The following is an 18,025-nucleotide window of genomic DNA, read 5'->3' as shown; positions in this document are numbered from 1 at the left end:
ATGTTTTCTGGACAAAATACCATGTACTGTTCAATACAGTAAAGCGGACACCATGCAAATGCTATGTTATATAAATATAATCCAGTACCACAGTACAATAAATCAAAAATACAAAGGCAGTAATAAAACATGCAGTTGTTAAACATTTATATAACCAGTGGGAAATCTCCAGGTTGTCAACTCAGGCTGTTAGGCTCAGTCGACACTGGTTAGAGCAATTAAAATAGTTTTTTTTCCCAGGCTGCAATGCAACTTTTTTTTTTTTTTTTACACCTCTGAGTGTTAGAAAATTACAGAGAAGCTCGTAGCAGATTCATTATGCATGAACTGTCAATGTGATGTGTTAAGTATGCTTTAATCACCCATTCTTAATGGAATTGCACAGTACAATTACAAAATTAAAAATGTGGATTATATTAGCTGTGAAAATAAGAGTTCAGGGTTGTGGCTGAGAACATTTGGCACTCGACTGAGGTATTTGTTGTAATCTTTGCTTTAAACAAAACACCTAATCTCTCCATCAGCCAGTGGAGTTCAACAGATTACAACATCTCATCTTCATCAAAGGAAATGAAACTTTCCACTGTCTCAAAGCACGTTACTTGACCTTCTGCTCTCTAATACACACACCACCCATGACCGCCCTCTGCTGGAGAACTTGAATACTGTCCAGGTGAAATTAAAGCAACTGTAATCTACCGACACTTAACATGTACAATGTGACAGAAAGAACGGGAATACAGTGTAACATTCGCGTACACCAATAAAAGCTACAATTACTAATAATGACAACAATGACTCAAAGGAAACCATAAGTGAAAAAACAAAAACTACTTTAAAGAACAAATGGTGGGTAAAAAGATTAGTGCTCATAGTTAAGCCATTATAGTTTTTGCACACACACTTCAAGGGAGAGTGGGGTAAAATGTGACACCGCCTTAATCTAGGAAACTGCACAATAATATTTAGACAGAGCCAATCAAAGCTACATGTGATTAAAAAGGCTGACATACACAATATTTTTTTATTATTATAATACATTAAATAAATGTATTTTACTTTCATTTACATTACATTTAATGAAGTCAAAGCAAATGTATTCGTTTATTTAGACTATGCTGGTTAGTCACCACTGTATAACAGTTTGTATACATTATTTTAATAACCACAACCAGATATTCAGATGCACATTTCTCAATGACTCAACTTACCCCAAATCAAGTTCACTTCACTCTTTTTTTTTGGCAAAGTCATATTTTTAGGGCCCTATAGATTTCTTCTCGTTTCAAGTCAAGTAGGCCTAATATTTTATTGCCTTTATTTTAGTAGATAACTATGCTCAAATACATCTGGATATATAGCATTATTTCTTTCTCATTTCTTTTCGCCTAAAGGACAACTTAAATAGTGCCACAACTTACCCCACTCTCCCATACTGTGAACGAACTGAAAGCTGTCATGAAGAGCATTGACTAACGGATTAAGAAGAACAGGTCAAGTCAACTAACGTTTTTCAGCCATTTAAACTCATTATTAACTTACATTAGAGAAAGAACAGAACACAAGAATAACGTTAGTGTTATTCTTTCAAAACTGTCACATTGGTTAAACTTAATCTAGTTTAACTACTCTTTAACGCCAAACACATAGTTATGAAACGACCTTCGACGGCCAGATAAAAAGCCTCGCCGTGTTTTCTAAGAACCCTTTAAACGTGGGATCCTCCGGTTGTGAAGCGATCAAAGTGAATCTCACCTCTCTCCGTGGTCCGTTGGACAGCAGCTGTGTGCTCGCGCTCATCTCTGTCCGTCCCCGGTCCCGACTGCCCTCAGCGGCTCGGTTACATGAAATCCCGCCTATTTAGACGTAAAACCTCGCGGAAAGCACATTTTGACAGCATTCTCTCCACTACATCGCATCTATAGACAAGGCTGTCTGGGAACTTTTTGAGGTTTTAGGTAGGCGACGTTTCTCTGAACTTATTCACCCACACGAACAGACCGGACAACTGAGCGCGCGGTCCTAGCGCCACCGGTTCAGCGCGCGCGCACTACTTCGAGACAAGGGGAATCTCGCGCTTACATTTATCCTGAAATGAATAATTTGATTAAAGATTTTTTTTTTTTTGACAAACAATTATAATCAGAGTAAAATTGAGACATAAAAACAATAGACATTTTTTTTAAACGACAACAAAAATAGGCACTATAAAAGAAAATGTTAAATATTAACACTTGTACTAAAATAACACTGTTCCAGACATTTTGCTTGTTTTAATTCAGTGTATAAGGCAAATGAGTATTACCATTTTATATAAATGCATATTCATAATTATTTTAATTCTAACGCTAATAATAATAATAATTATAATAAACAACGTCAGGTGAGCTGATGAGATTCACCACTGAGAAGGAGAATTACAAAGAATATCAACAGTAAAACATTACGGAACTTTATGTTATTGAGAATTTGGGAAAATAGTCTTTATATTTTGAGCAGAGATGTGACCCAGACATGAGGTTCATACAATAAAGACAAATAAGCTGGCCACAACAGCTTTATGTGTAGTCAGTGTTACCAAGGTATCACTGCTTCACAATCACATAGGTTTATGTTTCCTATAACATAACTAATTATTTGTTGTCCATAGACAAGCAGCAGTAATAAAACTATAAGACTATAATGGAGTAGCACAACTACAGTAGTTCCTTTCTGATAGGTTTAACTGCAGCCGAAATGCAGCAACATGATCCACAAAACAAGTGCCTTTGCAGATTTTGTATGGCTACAAGTGTGGAAACTTTTGCATATGCAACCTTTAGCAAGCATCTTACACAGTATAATGCAAAACTTAATATAAATGTATCAACTGGAAAGCATGATTGTTTTTTATTGTTTATTTGTCCAAGATATTCTTTGTTATTGAATTTCACTGTAAACAACAAACAAAGACTTTCTCAGACCATCAATCTTAAAATGAACTGACATCTATTTACAAAAGGCCTTCCACTGAAATGATGAAAAAAGTTAACCTAAATAAGGCCCGGCATCAGACCAAATTATCACTAAGAAGTCACTCTGTATCCTGACTTTTGACCCAGGCTTGAGGTGATTGGCTCGTTTCAGGATGGGCGGAGTCAGCCTGGCAGGCGTCAGAGAACCGTTCCCGTGCACGTTCCCAGTTCCTCTGGGTTTTGTTTCTGGCAAGTGTGGCGTCTCCTACAGACACGACAGCTCCAGAACCAAGTCCAGACTGAGCCTTGCGCATATGCAGCTGAATCTACGACACACACACACACATAAAGGGAAGTGAGTGTAAATCTCATGCACTTATGTACATGACACTGCGTAAACAAATGAGAAACTATATTACCGGATCCTTCATTCCAGCTCCGTCCTTGCCGAGGCCTTCTCCTCGTTTCCATCCCATCTTCTCCAGCATCCGTCTACCCTTATTCTCATCCCCGATTTCACTATATACACACACACAATGAGAAAAAGCACAAGTCTGTGAAAACATCTTTAACCTTGATATTGTTACGCAAGAAATCCTGTTTTACAGGGGTAAATGTTTGACTGAACAGGTTACGTACACATGAACAGAAGCAGGAGCATCGTCTCTCTGGAACGGTCCCTCACTTCCGACTGTCTGCCGGCGGTTTTCTGCTCTATCTTTATACCTGCTGTTCTTCAGGGCCTTCTGCTCTTCATAATCACTGCTCTGAAACACACACACACAAGTCTTTATGTAAAACAAGCATAGTAAAATAACAGAAGGTACAACCAGCAGACCAATAGCAGGGCTGAAATTATGAACATCTTTAAACACAACAACAAAACCAAGTACATTTTCAGAGATATGTCTTATGAAATGTATAACACATCAACAACAACCTAACATCAATGGCACTGTAACAATAAACACAAAACCGGCTACAAGGTAAGGGTCGCAAGATGACTTAAAAATAATTAATAAAGTATCATACTTAGATTATTTTAATATAAGTATACTTATTTTAATATAACTAATAAAATTTTTTTGAACAGGTAGGAAACAGAAATTGAATAAAGTTATCAAACACTTTACAGTCTTCACTGCATGAATAATTAATTTAATATAGATGAATCCTTATTAAAGCTACAAAGGTTATTCAGTCAAGAGCAGTGAGTGATTTTGTTCTTTTGGTCTTTTGTTCTTAGATGATTAACATTAAATCACAGCAGCAGGTTTATTAGGCTGCTGTCACTTTAAGATCTGAAGAACATGATGCGGATCTGACACATATCCGATGTCTTCCCAACTCTTTACGGCCTCTCTTAAGACTATTTAAATCATTTAAGACAAGTCACAAGTCACACACAACCTGTCACACCCACAATTCACACACACAAACTCAATCTGAGATTCACAGATTGAGCGCCAATACAGATTTAAGTTCCTTTTTTGCATCTTATCGCGCTTAAATGGTTTAATAGCACTTGAATGAATGATAGCATGATCATATACAGTAGCGCAGTCAAGATGGCGGGAAAAAATGGAAAACGGATGCCGTGTTAAATATTTTTTAACACATTAAACTGAAAAAAAAAAAAAAAAAAAATCGCATGCGTTAACGCGTTGATTTTGACAGCCCCCAAAAAATAATAAACTAGATTCCAAAGCAACATTAAAGGACAAGTTCGGTATTTTACACTTAAAGCCCTGTTTACAGATCGTATCTGATGAAATAGAACGGTTGAGATAAAAATTTGGACACATGCTCCTGTCCCGAGAATTTTAGGTTTATTTCGCTCCCCCCCACCCCCACCCCCACAATGGTTGTCTATGTGCACTGGAAGATTCCTTCCTAAAAACACATTAAACTTTCGTTTACAAAGACGTGAAACTCACCGAGTTTCAATGAAATGCCAGCGGTTTGCTTGCAATTGGCAAAGGTGCATTATCGCCACCAACTGGGCTGGAGTGTCTATTATTCAAGCTCTCAACGGAAGAATCACGGGTGTGACGCGTTTGGCAAAATAGGTCCACAAAAGCGAAATAAACCTAAAATTCTCGGGACAGCAGCATGTGTCCAAATTTTAATCTTAACCGTTCTATTTCATCAGATACGATCTGTAAACAGGGCTTTAAATGTAAAATACCGAACCTGTCCTTTAAGTCGAATTATTAAAATAACTTAAAATAAACTAAAACTATACAGAAAAAAATAATTAAAATGACAAAAACATTTTTTTTAAATGAAAACAGAAAATATATAAATAAAATCGAAAAATATTAACAATAATTACAATAGCAAACCAGTGGTGATAAAAAATAAATAAAAAAAAAACACTGGTTGGACAACTTCAAGTTAAAAAGGTTGAGAAGCACCGAGTAGCACAATCATTGCAGGACAAGTTATGCGCCAAAGTTTAATAATTGGCCTTAATGATTTACAACAAACCCTCGGACAAAGTATAGACAATATTAATAGTGATGCTTGCCATAGCATGATATCTTGTATGACAGAACCATTGTTTTAGCGGTTAAATATTTGACCTCTTGTAGCTTGCAAGTTGCAACACCCAGGAATAGTGTGATTGTCTACTTGCTGACCAAAAGAGGGCAGCACTGACCGCACACAGTTAACAAGCCAATTTAACACACCTGACTTGTGCTTTAAAACACATTTCACAACCAAAAGAGCTTGAACAGGACATAAAAACTTACTTTAAGACCATATTTAACCTTCATCATCTTCAGTTCCTTCTGTCTTTGAACCTCCTTGTCTTCTTTACTGAGCACAGTTCCTGAAACATACATGTATTGCAAAAGAACATAAGCTGCAATTGATTCATAGTTAAGCAGTTTAGAGATACGTGTATAAGATAGCAGAAGTATTGACTAATGTTTTGTCAATGTGTGCATGCATACCAGAGGTCTCATCTCTCTTATGGCGGCTCAGGTGTGCTATGATCTGTCCTGGTTCACAGCCGTCACATGTGTCTGTTCCTGTGTGGATGTGGAAGGACAACACCGTATCTCCCATCTTCACTTCGTCCCCATGGGTCAGAGGGCAAGGGTCACAGCAAACTTTAGGCTGTAGGGACACAGACATTTACAATTCTGATAAACATCCTCATATTGAGATATGTTCAATAGGATTCTGGGATACAACAGCTGTTTGTTACCTGTAGTATTCTGATCCCATTGAGGACAGTGCCATTCTGACTGCCCTGATCTATCAGCATATAACATTGCTGCTCCTGGTCAAAATAAACTTCTGCATGGGACTACACAAAGAAAGAAAGAAAGAAAGAAAGAAAGAAAGAAAGAAAGAAAGAAGAGAGAGAGAGAAAGAAAGAAATAAAGAAAGAGAGAGAGAGAGAAAGAAAGAAAGAGAAAGAGAGATAGAGAGAGAGAGAGAGAAAGAAATAAAGAAAGAAAGAGAAAGAAAGAGAGAAAGAAAGAAAGAAAGAGAGAGAGAGAGAAAGAAAGAAAAAAAGAAAGAGAGAGAAAGAAAGAAAGAGAGAGAGAGAGAGAAAGAAAGAAAGAGAGAGAGAAAGAAAGAAAGAAAGAAAGAGAGAGAGAGAATATGCTGTTAAAATTCATCATATTAGAATGATTTCTGAAGGATCATGTGACACTGAAGACTGGAGTAATGATGCTGACAATTCAGCTGTGCATCACAGGAATAAATTACATTTTAAAATATTAAAATAATATGTATACATATTACAAAAGTAAAAAGGGCTGCAACTGAAGGTTTAAAATACTTAGATGACAAAATTATAACTGAAACTAAAACAATACAACTTTTTACCGGTACTTGAAATAAAATAAACGTTAACTGAAATAAATTAAATATAAAAAAGAAACGCATTTTATTTCAGGTAGTATTAAAGTCCACCTGTGGTGAGTGAGTGAAGATGGGGCTAATTTACATATTCATATAACCACGTATACTAAATGATGCAAATGTGTAGAGTTACATTCAAGCTATTTTACGGCATGTGTAACTTGTGATCAAAGATGAGTTTTAAGGGATATAATTATTGATTACAGGGGGACTGTATGGCAACATTTCCCATTTTTTAACTAGATGCACTGAAAAACGAAAACTGAAACAAATGAATAAATATATATACATATTTTACCAAACCTAAGAAAAAATACAAACGCACAACTAAATTACTGAAACTGAAAATAAACATAATACAAACATGAAATCTTATTCAAAATATTAATAAAAACTATAATAGTATCTCAAAGATAATAAAATAACACTGCCCTTATCTTGAGCACCGGGTGCAATTACTGCTGGGATTTAGAGAATATGTTTCAGTGTACTGAACCGACCTATTAATGCAGGACTATTAACTGAAGCCCGTCATCATTAAGACATTATGCCACAAAAATGCATGAATCTCATTCCTTTAGATTGTTTAATGTCATAGTAACAGTGCTTTTGGTCAAGAATGCTTGTCTATAGTTTGATTTGAGTGTTTTACCTTACTGACTCCCATCTCAGGGATTCTGATGGCATGATTCATGTCCTTCTCTCTGCAAACAGATACACAAAAACACGTTAAAGAACACAATGGATGAACAGAACCACACACACACACACACACACACACAGAACTATACCGACCGGCCGATAGTGGCGACTGTGTCAGCCGTGAGGATGAAGAGCGTTCCGGTCTGCAGAACAGGAGAGCGAACCACAGTTACCCGAACACATGGCGGCCAGGCTTCTGAAATATAAAAATCACAAACATTGCGGTTACGGATAGACACAAATAAAATCCTACTGTAGTGTGCGCATTCACCTGATGCACATTCAATTTAACACAGCATCTACAAACGGCCAATACCAAACAAACAACCACCAGGGGGCGTAGTTTTCAATTCCCTCTGAATGTGCCTCCTCACCTTCCTCCTGTATCTGCATTTCCAGTTCTCTTTCAGGACTGTCATGCGCTGGTTCGACGGGAGATGCAATAGAGGATGATGAAGAAGGTTCGTTCCCTCCATCTGACTCTGTGATCTCGCCTTCCTCCGGCTCGCTCTCACCGCTCATGTTATCAGAGCGCGACTTCCGGTCCCTGCGAGTCTCAGAACGTGACCTCTTCTTCTCTTTTCTCTTCTTCCTCTTCCTGCTGTGCGTGTCATCTGAATTGGACCCGTTCTCTCTCCGCCTCCGGCTGTGCGAGTCATCAGAGGGCGACTCGCTCCGCCTCCGGGTTTTCTTTCTGTTCGTAGAGCGCTCTTTGCTTCTGTCACGGCTCTTGGTCCGCCTGGATCGTTCTGTACCGCTAGGGCGCTGGGGGCTTCGGGACCGAGACTTTCGTCCTTTTTTAAACGATGAAGCATCATCCTTCTTACTTCTGTGGTGGTTTTCAGACTGTCTGTCAATCTCAGACCCCGGCTCTTTATTGTCCTGTCAGTAAGCAAAGACTTAGCCAATCAGGACGTCACCAACAGTGACGTCACATTGTTTTGATGCGACAATACAAGTTTTGTTTTGGCTTTCAAGTTTCATTTGAGTCTCAGTTTTGAGTCGGTTCAAGAAAATGTGATGTATATATATGATGCAAAACCACCATCTAAATCATCAACATCCAAACAGCGCTTTCCAATCTGGCTCAAGCCTTACATGTCATTTTCACCACTTTATTGTAAAAAAGAAAAGAAATCAGGCAGAGAAGAGTTCGGCATGGGATAAAGAAATCCAGATTTGAAGAAACAAGCATGTGTGCGAACTGGCTGGCCACAGCTCCGGACACCACATGATGTCTTGGCCCGGTCAAAACACAACCAGAAATATTAAATAAAAAAACCAAAGACCAGGTTATTTCAGGACTCTGTGATTGATAGAAAGTTCAAAGGAACAGCATACATTTAAAATTAATATAAAATATTTCTGTATCAATATAAATCTCTTTACTGGTAAACTGAATTTAATGCACCCTTGTTAAAGTATTAGTAGCTTATTTTTTTTTTTTTATATAAATAGTACTGACCCCAAACATTTGAATAGTAAGGTTAATAAAACCAAAATTAAAAAATAAGATGCACCAAATGACTTTAGCTTGTTACGACCATTTAGGTGGGAAAAATACTAAAACTATAACTTTAAAGCTATAAACAAGTGCGTACCTTTCACTCCAACCAGTCTCAAACGTTCTATCTTCAATTGAGCCATTGAGCAAGTCAAATCCTGAACCTACAGCGAAACAAGAGCACACGGTCAGCTCCATCAGGCATTACACTTTCAGAATTGCTCGACGGACCCTCTTCTGAGACCATACTGTTCTACGGACCCTCACAATCATCCACTGCTATTCAATGAGAACAAGAACCAGAAGCCAAAAAGCTGTCTGTGATTGAAACAATACTGAAAACTGAGACTCAAAATGGTGGGAAACTTGATTCAGAAACTCAACTTGAACTTGAAATGGGAAATCAAGTTGAGGAAGGTAAGGGGGGATTGAGAGTCAACCACTAAATCTCTGTGATTACAGAACTATGTAAAGACAATGTGTGTCTGTGTGCATCTCACCCCTCCGTCAGGACAGGAAGCTCTATCTGTGTTCTTCACCGACTTCCTGTTTTTCCAATCTTTGGTCTTCCTCTGTGGCGTCTGCTCCACTTCGGGCTGTGCTGTAGGCACCTCTATCCTAGAGTGGAATTGGTATTTGCCGCTTTCTGGGTCGTAGTAATAGTACATTCCAGTGTTAGCATCATAGTACAGCTGACTGGACTGGTGGAAAAGAGGAAAAAACACATTAACACAGGCGATTAAGATTACGCATGTCCATTACACAAATAACAGCAGTCAAACGTCCCCAGAGAAAAACAACTTACAGAGTCGTAGTAAAATCCAGTGCTGTGGTCGTAATACATGCCGGAACTTTCATCAAACACAAAGTTGGTCTGGTTCAACGCTTCCTCTGCTGTTGCTCTCAGCATGTCTGCTATAGAGCCGCCATCACCAGAGGCCTCCTGAGAACAAATACAGTGTTGACACAGTAAAGAAACTGGCTAATAATTATTCACATTACAAGCTGTCAATTGCTTATATTTGCTTTGGATACATGTTGGAACATTTTGGTCATAATTTTATACATTTTTTGCCTATATGTTTGACTGTTTTGGCTGTATGTTGTGGTATTGCATGTCTTTTTCCATTTAAACTTGTTTTTATTATTCAGTTTGGGTAAAAGTATATGGTGTTTTATTAAAAAAACGAGTAAACTAGTCAGAATATACAGTATAAGCTTTCTTTTAGTTTATGTAATAGCCTACCTACACAAACAGGAATGCCCAAATCAAAGCCAAGTATACGTTTTTTTTTTTAGTTTGCTGTCTTGTAAACATATCGAAGTATGACTGAAAAGACAAGATCAGAGCGGTTTTCTTGGTTGTTTTTGTTGTTTACCATTTACATGCAATCTTTGTACACCTCCTCATCCTAACAAACTTCAAGACTATCAAGTTTATTAATGATCAACTTCTAAAATACAAATGTATAGTTGTCTTTGTAAAGAAATGCTCGCTTATATGCAGGTTTGGGAGTTCCTGGGACAAATTGTTCCGGCTAATTTCGGTGGAAATGCGGCTATAGAGCAGACATCATTCATATTTTATTTCACCACCACAATATTAACTTAAAACACTCTTTTTAGAAACTTTCGGAACGACGTACAACAGGATTTTGTAGAATTTACCTGAATATGCAACATGCAAACCATGTCAATACCAACATTAATAAATGCCTAGATCTGCTTTCAGAATTAAATAGCACTTAAGTAGTAGCCTAAATAATGAACACTTCTCATACCTCTGTTTGTGGAAAGTCACTCGATTCATTTGGTTGCTCAGGATTGGCTGGTGCTGTCTCAGCTGTTATGGGATGGTCCTCAGTGTGTTCAATACACTCATGTGTTTCCATGACAACATTCTCCTGTGTTTCTGCCTTCGTCTCCGTTCCTGACTGGTAGTATCCACCATAGTAATAATTATAATAATCTGTTTCAGGAAGAAAATAACGTTTAAACCTCACATATACAGTGTAGATGATTGGAATATTCCAGGGATAGTTCACCCAAAAATTTAAATTCTGTCATCATTTACTCACTCATGTCGTTCCAAATCCATAATACTTTAGTTAATCTTCAGAACACAAATTAAGTTTTCTTTAATGAAATCTGAGAGATTTCTGTCCCTCTATTGAACGTCTATTCACCCAAATGTTTGACCCAATGTTTAGAAGCGTCACATCGTGCCTCTATGAGGGGATCATTTTTGTCTTTTACAATGCAGTGGGATTATATGATAAAAATATGAAACTCACTGACAGAAGGCTGCTTTCAATTTCAAATACTCACACGCACTTTATGAAGAGTGATCGTGTGCAACTCCGTGTAAGTGGTTAAATCTATTTGCATCTCATGCTTTTATGATGCTAAATTAATGTGAACACAGTCAGTTATGATCTAAGGGATTAGACTAGACAATAACGTACATTTCAAAAGAGCAAAGCATTCTTTGTTTATTGATTGTTACATGTTTCTTTGTTCTTCTTTATTGTTTAGGCTACAACTTGCTTTTATGTTTTGAAGCTATATTGGTTTATATATTTAAAACTCTTAAGATAAATGTTTATGTAAAAAATTATATAAAAAAAAGTCCGTAGACTTAATTACCGGTAATAAGAAAAAAAAAGTAGATCAAGAAATGTTTTGGAATCGGATCGGATCGCGAGGTGCCTAAAGACTCCCATTCCTAGTGGACAGGCTCTAGGTGTTGTGGTGCGACACGACAACTGTTGCGTCCGGTGTGGACATGTGTGAAGAGACTTTCAATGGAGAGACATAAATGTTTTAGATTTCATTCAAAATATCTTAATTTGTCTTATGAGTTTGGAACGACATGAGGGTGAGTAAATGACAGTTTTCATTTTTGTGTAAACCATCTTTTGTACAATGAAATAAAAGAGACTAACCTGTCTCTGTCCAGGCATACTCCTCCGTCTGAGTCTCAGAATCAACTTTCTCCCTCTCTCTTTTCTTTCGGTCATGGATTTCCTCACTCAGTTTATCAACCTAAATCACAAAGATCAAAAGCAACATATGTTATTAACAATGTTCTTGTGTTGGCATGTTTTTTGGGACTACACGAATTATAAAAATGGCCTAAAAAAGGTAACAGTCTTGTTTTCACAAAACTGCCCCTGTTCTCCATGAGCACCTGGCTCACCTGCTGTCTGAGATCTTCATTGTAGCTTTCTGTGGTCTTCTGAAGCCGTTCGCTTTGGCTGAGCTGTTTCTGTAACTTCTGAAGTTCATCCTTACATGCCTTCAGATCCTGCCGCAGCGCCTCCGCTTGTGATCTCAAAGAAACGAGCTCTGCTTGCAAACCCTGATCATTGGGTTCAGGGTCTGGTTGTCCTTCAGCAGCAGCCATTGCTGAGGATGTTCTACCTAAAATGTAGATTAGGATAAGAAAGTATAGTTGACTAAAATTATTATTCTTTAGATTCAAATCACCATGTTACACATTAAAATATAGTCATAATAAAATTATACACTGCGAAAGTTATTTACTTAAGTATTTTTTTTCTTAAAACAAGTCATCTCATTTGTGTCGATTTACATCTCAATCTAAGACAAATCTATTCACCCTCACATAACATAATTAATTCTTGAAAATAGGTATTTAAAAGTAAAAATATAGAGATGCATTTATATTTTTTAGTAAGTGAGTTCCTAGCAAACATCATATTTGGGGGTACCTTGCATCAAGGTTTGAAAACTACCGTAACTAACTTACGTTTAGTAAGTTATACCGTAAGAATGCATAAACTGAAAAACGACAATTATCTGAGCACAAATTCACAACAATCAACCAAAAGACCATGAATTTTATATACAGTTTAAAAACATATAATAAGAGTATGTTAATAAATAGAAAAGTTGAAATTTGAATGAGAGCACATTTGATTTTCATTGCACATTATCCTCACCGATTTAAACCACCGGTTTTCTCTGCGCGTTCCCAGATTTCCTGCGCGCGCGTCAATCTGCAAATCAAAGATAAACATCATATGACCAGCGTGCATTGGACACATATTCGTGTAGAAGTTTGTGTTATCGTAAAGTGCGTTACAGGGAACAAACGGGATGAACTTTAGTCCCACTTCAACGGACGCTGCCATACTTTCACTTTGTGATGTCATGGCTTACTTACTCATGCATCACTTCCGTTTCTATAATGCCACAGCGCCCCTAGTGTAAAACTATGGCAACTGCCACCCATAGAAAAGAAATTTGAAATGACATTACAATATATATTCTTAAAAATGTTTTTTCAAGATATCCTATGACTTTTCAGGTATACCAAAATGTTTGGGACGTTTGGCTAAGACAACCTTTTTCAATACGTAAATAAATGCAAATATGGGGATACTTAGCCTACAGTTGCCCATGATTTACAAACAAAAAGTATAATAGGCTAAATCAGAAAGTAGGCCTATGTATACATAAACAAAACATATAAACAAAACCATTCTGTGATATAACATGGTTGAAAAACAAAAGTTTGATTCATGTAGGCCTATGCTAGGAAGTTGCAGGCACTGCAAGTACAAATACAATAGATTAAAATAATTTATAAAGATCTGTTTCAGCCTTATCAGTTACAAAATACATTAAAGAAGAAAATTAGCCTGAAACATAAATAATTGCAGAGGCCTGATACAATAAAATAAGGAAAATATAAATAAATTCACCTTTTCTCATGTGACCCCTATAAAATGTCCCCTGTGTTGTTTTTAATAAAGTGTCTACTTTATACCGAAGAAGCTCAAAGACTAAAAAACATTATGTGAAACATTGAGTGACAGTTTGATTTTGGGCAGCAGAGGGCAGTACAGGCCCTTACTTTCAAAGAGATGTTTAAAAATCTTTTGAACAAACTGATTTCTCTGTGTTGAAAGTCACCACCACCACCTTCCTGTTTAAAACGTTCTGAGTGAGTAAGCCAAACTGTCTGTGACGTCCCTCATGAAGCAATTTTATTCAGGATATAAGTCTAAATCAAATTAAAACTGTTTATTCTAACACCTGTGTCAGGCAGCATGGTAAAGAAGATGAGACCACAGGTGCATTTATTATGAGAGAAGCTTAGAGCGCTGTAATAGACAGGAAATAAACGACTGGCAGCCTGAGGAAATCAAGGGGCGAGAGATTCGCTTTTCTTTCCCACCGCTTATGTCGCCTCAAGCGTTAGCTAATTGACATTTGCATCACGAGCATAAGAAGGCCTAACGGAAGTACATCCCTTATTAAAAAACAAAACTGCAAACAAGATATCTGTGAGGCAGAAACTTAACAATTTACAAAAGCAGGATGTTCATCGCATGAAGGAAGGGTTTATAATTAGCCTACTCCACTACAGTTGAAACTTCATTAAATTGACAGGTTGAGAACTTGTCATGAGTGACACACAGATAAGCACATACACACTCATTCAGCGGACACACTAACAACTGACACTGGTGACAGAATGTGTGAGTGTCATGACCCACAAGTAAACCCTTCCCGTAAACAGTACATTACAGTAAGCCATCTCCATTGACTTACTTTGTAGCATTAGCCTATAGCTAAGCATATAAACATTATTAGTGGTATTAGTTAAGTCAAGCAACACTACTACAGTACTTATACTTAGGGTTACTGATTTAAAGTCTGATTTAAAGATCTGTTGTGACGTATATCCAAGTAAAATGGCTTCTCGAATGAAAGAAAATGTAGAGCGAGGCTGCAACCGAAATCATTGATTAAATGATTCCTATTAAAATGACCGGATTTTTCCTGCGAAAATTCGCCCGAACACTGGTAAATGTTACTCCACCAAATGGGTGATATAAAATATCATAGAGACATGGAGCTGGGATATTTTGACTTAGGTCAGTAAGCAACCACACAGAACACCTTAGCAACCAGATAGCAATGCCCTAGCAACCACCTACAACATTTGCGCAGGCAAAAACCACTCAAATACAATGCTCGTTACATCATGTGACTAAACTTATACCACATGTACGTGATTGCAACCGTGAAACGAGAGTGAGTGGACACAATAGAAAGCTGGTTATGATTGCATAAACTATTTCGCCAGTGCCATTTAAAAAGTATAGAAAACAATGTAAAGATTTTTGTGTCATCGAGTCGGAGGTCAAAAGGTGCTTGCATCCAGGATTAACCCTGCAGTGTTTGTGTGACCTCACTCAACTATCAACCATCTGAGATCAATCTCAGCAATGGATAACGGATTAATATATAATTCTTTCAAGATTGCGCTATCAAGTAAACAATTACAAAAAGGAATAAAATGGAAGCCGCAGGGATAAACATAGACACCGAGATTGTTTCTTTTTTGATCAGATATGATCCGCCTCGTTCTCATATTCCGCGCACCAAGAATTCAATCAGCGTTTGTTTGTGCATGGAATTGCTGCTTGTTATAGTGTCATAAATGACAAAAGATTCCTGTTGTGCGCTCGGATTTTAAAATGCAAATGCCCTTTCTGATGAGCTCAGCGCGTCGGGGCTGTTGCACCGTTTTGCAGAGAAGAGATTAGCCTGTGTGTGTGTGTGTGTGTGTGTGTGTGTGTGTGTGTGTGTGTGTGTGTGTGTGTGTGTGTGTGTGTGTGTGTGTGTGTGTGTGTGTGTGTGTGTGTGTGTGTGTGTGTGTGTGTGTGTGAATGGGTTTGTCGGTGCAAGGCATGTGTATATGTGTCGGGAGAGTATGTTTATTCTGCTCTGTCCTGGAGCCAAGCATATCATGCCTCTGTGAATGTGTGTGTGTGTGTGAGAGAAGTATCCTACACACAAGGGAAGGCTCTGCAGGACTGGCATTATGATGACATGGAGTTGTGCGTAACAACAACGTCATCCTGGCGAGGAACAGCTCTCCAAAAAACACAAAGCGGAAAGCGCAGAGATAATATCACAAACCAACCAGCTCATATCCCCCACTATCAGAACTTACATCAGTTTGTCCTCTGTAATATTTGGAAGAGGACTGTAGGGTTATTATAGGTAACTATAGCTAGTAAAAACCATAAAAATAAAAAAAATTGTTAATAAAATACATTTGACCCGAGAAGCACTATTATTGAAGTGAATGTATAAACTACAACGGCTCAAACACTAGAGTTTACACAACACCGTTTTCAACTAAAAAGGTAAAACTTGTTATGCGCTTTTGGCCGTTCATTTACACGACAACAGCGTTTTGGGGGCCTGAAAATGCAAACTTTTAAAAATGGGTTTCAATGTTTTGAAAACATGTGTATTACTTGTTCAGGTGTAGTGTTTCTTTACAAAGTGACACCGCCAACTACTGGCCTGGCATGAGTAATAATACATAATTTTTTACTACTTTTCGAGGATCCATGTAAACGGGGATCATTTTGACAACGTTGTCGTCTGTATGCAAAACTTTTCAAAATTGCAAAGGAAAAACTTTTCCGCCTTCGAGTCCATCATTGATGATAAACATAGCCTAGGCTACTCTAAGGAGACTTGATCAAAACCCATGAGACTTTTGCGCGCGCACGGAAAATCTTGAACAATAAATTTCCCCGCGTGCTCACCCGATACCGTTTCCGGAGTAGCTAGCCTAGGCCTATATGTTTTTCCGTGCTCATACAGTTTATATACATTTCTATTGTGTGTACGGAGAAGTTTAACATAATTTTAGGGGCTATTTTGTCATGTGACGGGAGTATCATTGGTGGTATTGGTATTTTTCTATGAGAAACAGCTTAGAAGAAAGCTTATTTTTAAAGCTTATTGATTAGGACAAATAGGTAGTTGAGATACTAAAAATACCTTTGTAAACTGTGGTTTTTATTGATAGGTGTGATATTATTGTGAAATGTAACAAATTATTATTATTATTATATTACTTACGTGATATAAAAAAATCCCATGGAAAAACGACTAATTTTTCCTCAGAAAACATAGAACTTATGTGTTTACTGCTCCATCCATGCAAAGAGCTTAATGCAGCAAATTTGAATTAAACAAATATAACAAGGAAAGTAACATACATCTAAATAAAGTGAATGCAAAGTTGTATGACGCTACTGACTTGAGGAAGAATCCTGGATCTCATCCATAAGCCTTCTGCTTCATCAGACGCTCAGGCTGATGGACACAGCAGATGAAGAGCCAGAGGGCAGAGAGGCTACATGCAGCCAGAATCAGACCTGAATATCATGAAGGATCTATATTTAGAGATCCCATTAGAGCCTTTTTAGACGCATGGAGAAGACATGCACCAAACACACACACACACACACACACACACACATCAAAACTCACCGACGCCTCTGTGAGTGTTTGTTTCTGAAGATACGTTCTGCATCACAACAACCTGTCGTTGTCCCTTGGCTTATTTCCTGTCTGGCCTCGGTTTTTTCTCTCGTACTTTTTTTTCTCCCTTTGGCTGTTTATGTTGTTGGGTTTTATGTTGGTAAGGTGTCAAACCTGTGTCAGACTGAATGAAGCGTCTCGCTGTAGGGAAGCTCGGGGCTGATGGCCTGTTTGATGAATGTGCTGCGGTGTTACTATCGCTGATGTTACTAACGCAACGCCAGATTCAAGTCAATCACTGAGGTGTTTCTTCTTCACCGGGGGTCTGTGAAAGTCCTGCAGGGGGACAGTGAACAGATACACCTCTCAAAATATTGAGGTCGTTTCGGGGTGTTTTAGAAAGAAGTCTCGGCTGCATTTTTTTAAATCAAACAGCTATATTGTGAATGTGAACTGTTATTACAATTTAAAATAACTGTTTTCTATTTTAATATTTGTTGAAATGTAATGTATTCCTGTGACGCAAAGATTTTTTTTTTTTTTGCATCATTAGGCCTACAGTCTTTAGTGTCACATGATCACTCAGAAATCATTCTAATAGGCTGATTTGCTGCTCAATATTATCAATTATCAATGTTGAAAACACTTGTACTGC

The 18,025-nt window shown here is 37.7% G+C and overlaps 1 protein-coding gene across 8 annotated transcripts; it reads right to left on the bottom strand.

Moving 5' to 3' along the window:
* Window positions 1-2,463: 2,463 nt before the first annotated feature.
* On the bottom strand, window positions 2,464-17,780 carry aggf1 (angiogenic factor with G patch and FHA domains 1). Of its 8 annotated transcripts, none has more exons than XM_079585803.1 (17): window positions 17,380-17,780; window positions 17,147-17,282; window positions 13,011-13,067; window positions 12,245-12,468; window positions 11,991-12,090; window positions 10,827-11,014; window positions 9,851-9,988; window positions 9,546-9,746; window positions 7,916-8,423; window positions 7,635-7,737; window positions 7,492-7,543; window positions 6,172-6,273; window positions 5,915-6,080; window positions 5,711-5,790; window positions 3,594-3,721; window positions 3,374-3,473; window positions 2,464-3,280 (listed from the first exon to the last, which is right to left on the bottom strand). In XM_079585803.1, the coding sequence occupies exons 4-17, from the start codon at window positions 12,449-12,451 to the stop codon at window positions 3,074-3,076; spliced, it is 2,280 nt and encodes a 759-aa protein (XP_079441929.1). In that variant the 5' UTR covers window positions 12,452-12,468; window positions 13,011-13,067; window positions 17,147-17,282; window positions 17,380-17,780; the 3' UTR covers window positions 2,464-3,073. The 8 variants fall into 8 exon arrangements, with proteins under 8 accessions (XP_079441929.1, XP_079441933.1, XP_079441928.1 ...); XM_079585807.1 differs by lacking the exon at window positions 7,916-8,423 and adding an exon at window positions 9,143-9,209 and having other exon boundaries at window positions 17,147-17,264; window positions 17,380-17,493; XM_079585802.1 differs by having other exon boundaries at window positions 17,147-17,264; window positions 17,380-17,493.
* Window positions 17,781-18,025: the final 245 nt, after the last annotated feature.

This window comes from Phoxinus phoxinus (genome assembly GCF_949152265.1).
Source record: "Phoxinus phoxinus genome assembly, chromosome: 17".
In the NCBI taxonomy this organism is placed as follows: domain Eukaryota; kingdom Metazoa; phylum Chordata; class Actinopteri; order Cypriniformes; family Leuciscidae; genus Phoxinus; species Phoxinus phoxinus.
Note: the sequence above shows the minus strand (reverse complement) of the source record. Positions and strands in the feature narration are given on the sequence as shown.